General features: G+C 57.0%; 1 protein-coding gene across 5 annotated transcripts in view; it reads right to left on the minus strand.

Moving 5' to 3' along the window:
* Window positions 1–6212: 6212 nt before the first annotated feature.
* LOC115278379 overlaps window positions 6213–9669 on the minus strand; it is a 9352-nt gene continuing 5895 nt past the window's right edge. For 4 of the 5 annotated variants that reach the window (XR_003902852.1, XR_003902853.1, XR_003902851.1 and 1 more), the window contains 2 exons: window positions 8514–9098; window positions 8078–8276 (listed from right to left, as the gene is read on the minus strand). Coding sequence is in view for 2 of the 5 variants with exons in the window: in XM_029922819.1 (XP_029778679.1) it covers window positions 9056–9098 (43 nt within the window). In the remaining 3 variants the exon portion in view is untranslated. Of the gene's footprint in view, window positions 7469–8077; window positions 8277–8513; window positions 9099–9669 lie in introns of those variants that run through there. The other variant, XM_029922820.1, reaches the window with a different exon arrangement.

The following is a 9669-nucleotide window of genomic DNA, read 5'->3' on the forward strand; positions in this document are numbered from 1 at the left end:
GGGCAGAGCGGGTCAGGATGCCGGAGAGAGGGGACTAAATCCGGATAAAGGAAATCGCCGCGGAACCACACAGGACTTCTCTCTCATCTGACGTCTCGTTTGAGCGTAGTTGATTGAAGAGGCATCCATGCTGCTGTTCGTGCGCATTTTTACCAGATGGAGGTGAGGGCCCACGAGGAGACCAAGCGTAAGGCAAGACTGAAGAGGGTCTGAGCCACATCTAGATCTGAGGGAACAGTGTCCCAGGCAGAAGGAACAGCCAGTGTGAAGGCCCCCTTGGGGGTCTGCCCGGCGGGTTGGGGAGCAGGGCAGGGGCCAGAGCGCTGGGGTGCATGGGGGACAGGAGGGGGGGCGTCTCGGGGCCAGATCTCGTGGACCTTGTGGGACATCGTAAGGACTTGGGCTTCGGTCTGGAGTAATGAGCTCCTTCCTGGTCTCCGGTCCACGGTCCCCACCCCCATCCGTGCTCAGCCCAGCTTGCTGGCTTTTCTTGGCCGGTTTCTTCCATGCAGCCTAAGCCCGTGTGTGGGTCTCCACACTTCCCTCTCCATTCCTGAACAGGACCCCACTGTGCGGCCATTTATCCACTCACCTGCTGACGGCCGGCCGGTCCATTTCCGGTTTCTGGCTGTTCCAAAGAAAGCCACGCTAGACACGAGCGCAGGAGAACACACACGTTTCCATCGCTTTGGGGTGAATCCTCGGGGGGGGGGCTGCGTCACAAGGTACGTGTGTGACTGCCTTCTTCAGAGACCCCCAAACCATTCTCCAAAGTGCTCGTGCCGTTCTCATTCTCTCCAGTGGCGTCAGGAGGCTCCCGGGGCCTCCAGATCTGCACCCACACTCGACCCCGGCATTGTAGTTGGGGTGCGGCGGCGTCTCATCTTGCTCTTGGGTCATGAGATCCTCCAGGTGCAGGATGTCCGCTCGTGTGCTCAGCACCAGGCCTGACTCCGGGCCCCGCTGTGTGCAGAGACCAGCCTTCCCGTGGAGGGGGGGCATGCTCCATTTCCCGTACGAGCCTGACATTTCTCACCCATGAACTCCAGGGGCGTTGAAGGCAAGGACACTAGACGGGAGCGTGAAGCAGGAGAGGGCCATCCACTCTTGGTGGGGAGGAAACCAGGGTGGGCTCCTCTGAGGAAGCAGCATGTGGGCGAGGCCGAATGAGTAAGTCCTACCCAGCTGGGTGGGCAGGAGGCAGGGGGAAGAAGTCCACCTACAAGTGCCTACGAAGCGGGTAAGATTGTCAGCTGCAGGTACCAGCCGAGAGGAAATTTATCTCATAAAATAAGAAGTTGAGAGAGCATCGATTTCCGGTTAGTTTTGGCTCCACAAACTTGAGGGCTCACCGGCCTGCCGCTCCTCCGTCCTCGCCGGGTCCGCCATGCTTCGCCTCAGAGTCATAAAATGGCTGCTGGGGCTCCGGACGACTCTCCCTCCTGCAACGGCGGGCCCCGCAGCCCGGAGGGTGCGGCTGCGGGGGAGCCTTCTCCTCACGCGCGTCTCTCTTATTAAAAGGGGGAGATCGGCCCCAGCAGATCCCCCAAACATCTCACGGGCTAGAGCTGCCTCTCACGCTCACCTTGGGTCGACCACAAATAGGATTTCCTTAGACCTACCTGATTAATCCCCCAGAACGAGGCAGCTCACCCTCCGAATAAGACCCAGGCTTTGCTGGAGAGAAAAGAGAGGGCCAGTCCCGGGCAAGGTGACCGGCGGGACGCGCAGCGCACAGGTTACCTGAAGAGGCCGCCGCCTGAGGAATATCGAGGTTGCTGACCTGAGGTTTGAGGGCAACGGCCGAGGAACAGTCGAGACGGCCTCACCTCAAACACCGGGACTTAGTTCTCAGACGTCCCCCTCCCCCAGGAGGACCCAGCGGAAGCCACGGACGGGAGCAAAGGCCGAGTGTCGGGAGCCCCACCCCGGAGGCTTTCGGAGTCCCAGGCCCATCTCCCCTTACGGAGGCATCCGGACCAGAGCTGGGGACTGGTGACAGCCCGGTCCGCCCTCGCACCGGCCCCCCCCACCCCCCTTCAAGGCCCGTTGTTTTCCTCCTCCCTGTGGGAAACATCTCAGCAACCCCGGAGCAGCCCAGAGAGGAAGGCCAGCCTGGAACAGGATTAATCCAGTGCGGGCTCCACCCTGCGGAGGCAGGAGCACGGGCAGCGTGGGCACCGCAGGGTCGGGGCGTGGGGTCAGTCTGCACCTACAGCCGCGAAGCTCAGGGGTGCGTGAGTGGGGCTGTGGCCGGGGGCGCCCGGGACCAGTGTGTGCTGCGTGCCCGCCCCTTCACGGGGCTGGGATCGGAGCGGTCCTGTCCACGCCTGGTGCCCCCCGAGTTCCCCGGCGGCCCCCCGGCTCAGGGCCTGCGCCCCCCAGGGCAGACAGACAAGAAACACAGCGACAAACCCGGAGCCCAGGTTAGATCACGCCCCGGGCTAGGATGGCAGCAACGCCGACGGTGCGTGGATTCCTCTGCCCGAGGGGCCAGGCAAGGCCGTCCACACGGCCTCCATTCGAGCTGAAATCTGGCTGGAAGGAGGCAGTGGGCAAAGAGCTTGGGGAAACCGGTTCCGGGTGGAGAGCGTGTGAGCACCAAAGCCCTCGAGTGCCAGCCGACCAAGCAGCGCAGGGAACACAGCGCAGTCTGCAGCCCAGGCTGCCGCGGGTGCATTTGGAGGGCGGCCTCTACTCGGCTCTACCTCCGTCTAGTCCCGGCGGGTTCTGTGGGCTTCGGTGCAGAAGTTCTACATTTTTCTGGAGGTTGTGAAGTCAGGTAGAGCACTTAAGAAGCCGTCTAAAAACTTTTTTTTATGTTTTTTTAATTTATTTTTGAGAGACAGAGAGAGACAGCATGAGCAGGGGAAGGGCAGAGAGAGGGAGGCACAAAATCTGAAGCAGGCTCCAGGCTCTGAGCTGTTAGCACAGAGCCCGACACGGGGCTTGAACCCATGAACTGTGAGACCAAGACCTGAGCCGAAGCTGGACGCTCAACCGACTGAGCCACCCAGGCGCCCCAAGAAGCCATCTGAATGTCTAAACAGCAACATGAATTTGAGATTCACCCACATTATTGTATATAGCGGAAACTCGCTCTTATTTAATGCTGAAGAATGTTTCATTGCTTGGATAAATTTCGGCGTATTTATCCAGTCACCCACAGACGCTGCCCTGCCCCTTTCGCCACCGTCCTGCCTACATGTGGACCCATGACTGGAGCTACAGCAGCCATGTTGTAGCCGAGAGACTAAGTTAGAAGCTGTGTTAGGAACGGTATTGGAACAGAAAAAGAAGAGGCCGGGTTCCCTCGCCAGCGCCCTCCGGTGGTGTGCAGGGTGGGGACCCAGGGATTCCTAGGAGCTGCAGCCTGCAAATAGAAATCAAATCCAGCCGCCCACAAAAGTATACGTCCATTTCACAGATGAAGAAACTGACATCCAGAGAGGTTAAGTGATTTGCCCAGGGTCAAACAGCTTGTAAGAGGTGGAGCTGGCACTTGAACCCATTTGATTTGATTTTTGTCATTTGCAGGCAGTAAGTCCTGACTAATATGTCATGGCACCGCGTGCACTCACACTGAGTCACCCAGGGGACACAGTGGCCCTCGAGAAGCCCCCTCCTTCTCAAAACAGGGGCCAAATCCGACAGGAACCTTTGCCCCTTGTTGTCACCACTGCCACCGTGTCAGCAAGAGACACATGCAGACAGGTCAGGAGTGCCCAGACCGCCGAAGGAAGGGGCCACGTTTCTTTCTCACACCCCAACAGAGCAGGGAGGGTCTGCCCAGAAGTTCGGTCTCCTTTGAGGTCTGGGTCACCAGACGAAGATTCCATTTAATCTCCTAATCAAGCAAAACCAGAGGAAAGAACTCAGAGCCTCCCCCACCCTCCACCGGGAGCTCAAGCACGCCCACCACCCACGATCCCAGGGTTAGCATGACCCTAACTCAGGAGCTCAAAGCTGGCCTGTCACCCAAGGAAGATCCCGGCCCCCCGGATGTCGCAAGGCCATGGCCATTAGCCCCATTTTACAGATGAGGAAACAGAGGCCCAGAGAGGCAGCACTACCTGCCTGAAGTCACACAGTTCATGAGGCAGGAAATTGGGAATGACACCCAATCTCCCGATGCCCGCTCTTCCCTCCTTCCTCGGAGCTGAGTGAGAATTCTCCCTCCGCCGCCGTAGGGAACCGTGGATTTTTAGCTACGCTGCATTCATTCTCCTCTGTAACTAGCTTAACCTGGGATTTCGTCCACCTACTGAGACTTCTCCGGGGGGACTGTCAGGTGGGGCTCCACCCTCTCAGGGGGCGGAGCCCAAGGCTGGCCAATCACAGTATGATTAGGACCTACGTAAGCGTTACCAGGGAGAAAACATCCCATGTTTTCCAGGAGACTCTTACCCAAGGAGATAGGAGATAAAACAACACTAATTTATTACCTTTTCCGGTTCTGGAGCCGAGAAGTCTGAAACGGGCCACCACTGCGCTAAGCTCGAGATGTCAGCAGGGTTGTGTTCCTCCTGGCGGGTCTAAGGGAGAATCCGAGGCTTGCCTTTCCCAGCCCTTCTGGAGGCTGTCCCCATCCTGTGGCTTGTGTCCCCGTGCCCCCGTGGAGCCCCTGGGTCTTTGCTCCTGTACTCACATCTCAGTCTGGCTTGGATTCCCCCTCCTCTTTCACTGCTGGGGACCACTGTGTTACAGCCCCCTTATAATGACCCAGGAGACCCGCCCCATCTCACCATCCTTAACTGATTCGGGACACCTGGGTGGCTCCATCAGTTAAGTGTCTGACTTCAGCTCAGGTCATGATCTTACTTACGGTCCATGAGTTTGAACCCCACGCCGGGTCTGTGCTGACAGTTTGGAGCCTGAATTCTGTGTCTCCCTTTCTCTGTGTCCCTCCCTGCTTGCTCTGTTTTTCTCTCTCAAAAATAAATAAACATTAAAGAAAAAAAAGACCCTTAACCGATTCACATCTGCGAAAGTCCTTTCTACTATGGAAGGTCACAGACTGATGGGTTTGCCAGGGTTGGGACATAGGCACTTTTGGGACGACTCTCCAGAAAACAAAACCATGGGAAGCAGGTGCTGAGGTGGAGAGACAGTAAATCCTGGTAAATGTTTGGAGCCCCTGAGTCAAACCTTACCTGAAGCTATATACTTAACTTTTCAATCACATGATGACAATTACAGTACTTTTTTTTTTGCCTAAGCTACTTTGAGGCTTTTGTTTTGTTTTATTGCTTGCGAACAGAGGCCTGACGGATACAAGTCTCAACACTGAAGAATGTCACAGGGAATAATTACCAGACTGCGTGTCTCCGTCCCCTGTGAGGCTGACATCCTCGGAGCAGAGACAAGACCTTATTTAACTCTGTGTCATCGGACTTAGCACAGAGCCTGGCCCATCGGAGGTGCTGAACAAATGTTTGTTGATTGAATAACAATTTGCTGAGTGAACAATCCAAAAAACACGCTTGCACACGCCCTCCCCCAGAGGCCACCCCTAGGACAAGAGGGCGCAGAGGAGCCTCTGCAGACTCTTCCAAGGGTGAATCGCAGGCCAGTCATTTCCTCTCTGGAGGTGGCCGCTTCCTCAGAGAGAGGCCCCGAGAGTGACCCAGACCGAAGGCTCCGAGGAGGCCTGACCTCCGTGGGCAGCCAGCAGCCCCGCCACCTGGCGCCAGCGCTCCCAAAGTAATCCCAGGATGGCAGCTGGAGGCCTCGGCCAGCAAATCTGTCTGAGTCATCTCTGGTCAGGAAGCACCTCGCTCTTAAATGAGAGTCGCAGCGGGCCCCTCGGCACACCCGGGGAAGACAGACTCCTCATTTTCTGCCGCTGCGAGAGGAACTGAAGACAAATCTCCCAGGAGCCCCTGCGCGTCCTGCTCCCCAGAACCGAGCTGCCATTTTAACCAATGTTGAACGCACATCCCACCCCATCGACCTGTCCCTTCCCCACCTCACATTAAAGGGGCTGATGTACAGGCTCCCGGGGGCTCAGTCGGCCAAGCGTCCGACTTCAACCCAAGTCATGATCTCGTGGCTCAGGAGTTCGAGCCCCGCATCGGGTTCTGTGCTAACAGCTCAGCACCTGGAGCCTGCTTCTGATTCTGTGTCCCTCTCGCTGCCCCCCCCACCCCCTGCTCACTCTCTGTCTCTCTCTCAAAGATAAATTTAAAATAATTAAAAATAAAAAGGCCTGATGAATCCTCCGTGAACCCCGAGGGGCAGGGCTCAGACTTTGCCACGTCTGGAGCGAACCCCGCCTTCCAGTGCAGCGAGAACACCGGCACATGCTGTTCCTTCCACCTGGGACACTGTTCCCCACACTGCCTATACCTTTGGTTAGCTACACTCTCCCATCAGTGTTCAAGGGCTAAGTACAAAGGTCGCCATTTATTTAGTCGACTGAGATTAATCAAAACAAGTCACAATACGTGCACAGTGCTTCGGATGCACCAGGCTCTGCCCATCTGTTCTGGAGACTCAAAAATTACTTGATCTTCACCAAAAGCCTAAAAAACTACACAACCCACAAGTGGCAGCCAGGGCTGCCCACAGGGTGGTTGGTTAACCGCTGAGCAGTGCCAAGCCGGACGGAGGGTCCTCAGGGCAGACCTCCTGGACCCCTGGATTCTCACCAAGTTCCTGCCAGGCCCCGCAGCCCCTGGCAGCCCCCGTGCTCTGGGAGGATGGGGGGGTGGGGGCACCTCATTCACCTCCGGCTCCCAGCAGCATCGCTGAATGGAGGCATGAACTCCAGGGGTGGGGGGACCTTCCAAGGCAAGCGCGTTACCAGAACTGTTTGCGGATTGGGGAGGGCGGCTGCCGGGAGCATACAGAAGGGAGCCCCGACTTCCCCACCCAGGCCGGGCTCCCCACACCGAGGGGACACTGAGGCCTGGTCCCCACTGGGCTCCGGCCTCTCCCCCGACGCAGGCAGTGGCCCCGAGAGTGGCAAGGGGACGGCTCAGAGCGGATTGGAGAAGTCCGGCTGCTGGGATTTCAGAGCCCGGGCTCCCTCCCCAGAGATCTGGGCTCCGAGAGAACTTTCGAACCCACGTGTCCCTCCGGCTCTGCGTGACAAGCGGGAGGTCCCGGGCGGGCTCCTGGCCGCCGCCTCCCCCGAGAAGCCAACCTGGATCTCAGCAAATCACAGCCAGGAGTCCCCCCGCAGCCAAGGAGATGTGCGCATCCTCCGGCAGAGCAGAGGCCTGCCTCCGGGGACAGGAATGCCATCTGCAGGCAGGCCCTGGCAGGCAGCTGGCTTCCACTTACCTCCAGGGACGGGGAGCTCATTCCTCCCCGAGTTCATGCCTCAAGATGGTGGATCGAGTGTGCAGACGGGACTCTCCGGCCGCCACCCGCTCGCTCGGCTCTGCTCACACAGCGGAAAGCCGGCGTCCCTGCTCCTGTCGGGCTCCCCACGCCTCTGGCCTGGCCCCCTGGTCCCTGAAATCTGTCCCAAATTGCCAGGAGCTCAGACCCTGAGGCTCCTGGGGCTTTCCTTCCTCAGAGCTCACGTTCCAGGACAAGGAGACAGAAACCCCAAAATCATCACAGAAATAAACCCTCTAGCTACAGACTGATGAGTGCCGGGGAGAGATGGGCAGACAGAGGAGACGGGGCTTGCTCGCAAATCTGAGTTTTTACACCAAAATATTAGAATTTCCAGAATGTTTCCTGGATGTGAGGGAATGAGGTTTTGTTGAAAGAAAAGAAAAGAGAAGGGAAGAGAAGGGAGGGGAGGGGAAGGGAGGGGAAAGAAGGGAAGGGAAAGAAGGAAGAAGGAAAGGAGAAAGGAAGGGAGAGGAGGAGGGAGAGGAGGAGGGAGGGGAGGAGGGAGGGGAGGAGGGAGGGGAGGAGGGAGGGGAGGAGGGAGGGGAGGAGGGAAGAGCCCATCAGGCTCCATAGCGAGAATCTAATCCAGGAGTCACCAGACTATCACCATGAACCACATCCACCCCGTGGCCTGTTTTTGTGCAGCCTAAGTAGGATTTCTCACATTTAAAGAAAATGTCTTACATTTTTAAAGGGTTGTAAACAAACAAACAAACAAAGACAAATGTGAAGCAGAGACCTCCACAGCCCACGAGGCCTGAAGCATTTACTATTTGGCCCTTTCCAGAAAAAGTCGGCGGGCTTGGAATCTTACCAGGTTCTGCTCACCGACAGCTTTCTGGGCCTGGGCCAGCATGAAGGGACCGACCAGACAGCCGAGAATTTTCCATTTCGGCCCACGAGGCCGAGCGCCATCCATCATCAACCTTTCAAAACCCAAGCCCAGAAGGTTAAGTGATTTCTGCCATGGCCCAGCGGGGGGAGGTCAGGGGCGGGGGAGAAAGGGTGTCCTCACACCAAAGAGAAATGAGTGATCGTGCGGCCTCTGTCCATTTCTCATCAACTTTTTAGAAATCAAGGGAATGGCTTTTCCCTGCTCAGGTACGCCAGCATTAGTGGGATTTCTGTTCTATGAAATAAGCAGGGAGCGCCGGCCTTCTTACCGGTCAGGGCCCTTGGTTTCCAGTGACAGGATCCCAATTCGAGGTGACTGAAGCAACAACGAGTATTTAGTGGCTCGTGTTACAGTAAAGTCCGGAATTTGCACAAGCTTCAGGCATAGCTGGATCCAGGCGCTCAAAACGACCCCGTCAGGACTCATTTCCTGTTTCTTCTGGGCTGGTTTCGTTCCCAAGGGAGCTCTCCCCTCATGAGGCAAAGGACACCGGGCCCACGTCCCCTCTGCTTCCCAACTCAGCAGAAAGATGCCCCGTCCTTGCTGGTTCCCACACTGAATCTCACTGAACCCCACTGGATCACCGGCCACCCTCTCCCCAGTGACGCTGACCAGGGGATGAAACCATCTCATTGGCCGGGTTTGGTCACGTGCTCTTCCAGGAGTGGCGTGGGAGGAGTCAGCCTCACCGGGTCTGCAGGTGCCAAGCCGAAAGAAGAGAACCGTTTCTCCCGAGATGGAGGAGCTGACGCTGAACCATCAAAGGCAACCGCTGCCCCCACAGAAGCCAGATGATTTGTCTCAGGCCCTTTAGCTCATTACCGCCCATTTCACAGGGAAGTAAACTGAGACCCTAGAGGCAAAATTCAAGTTTTCAACATTACAAACGGTTCATGATAGAGGCAGGATTCCCCTCCTAATTCGATTTTTCCTCCTGCCACCAAACTGACCATCACGCATTTATTTCCAGTCCCTCCTCCAAGAGCCCACCCACACTGCACGAGCTCGGTGCACAGCAAACTCCCATCAAATCGAACCGTTGTCCAGGGTCTGCCCCCCAGAGGACTATAATCTGTCCGAGACCCTGTCTGTCTTCCCCGCAGCGTCCCGAATGCCTGACACATAGTGGGTGCTCCGCAGACCCTCAGCAATGGACGCACGGCATCTAGCACATAGTAGGCGCTTCACCAATTCGTGGTAAATGCGTGAAAGTAACTCCAGTGACTGCACACAGTAGGTGCTCCAGAAATAGCTGGTAAACGAACACACCCTTAGTGTCTGCACACAGTAGGTGCTCCACAAATAGGGATCAACATTTCCAGATCATTAAGACAGGTGGGGGAGGGATGAATGAGCGAGCTTGGTTCTGACGGCCGGTCCTGGACAGTGAGAGCGGCAGCAGGGCGACTTGGAGAGGAGCACCC

This window comes from Suricata suricatta, chromosome 14 (assembly GCF_006229205.1).
Source record: "Suricata suricatta isolate VVHF042 chromosome 14, meerkat_22Aug2017_6uvM2_HiC, whole genome shotgun sequence".
Taxonomy (NCBI): Eukaryota; Metazoa; Chordata; class Mammalia; order Carnivora; family Herpestidae; genus Suricata; species Suricata suricatta.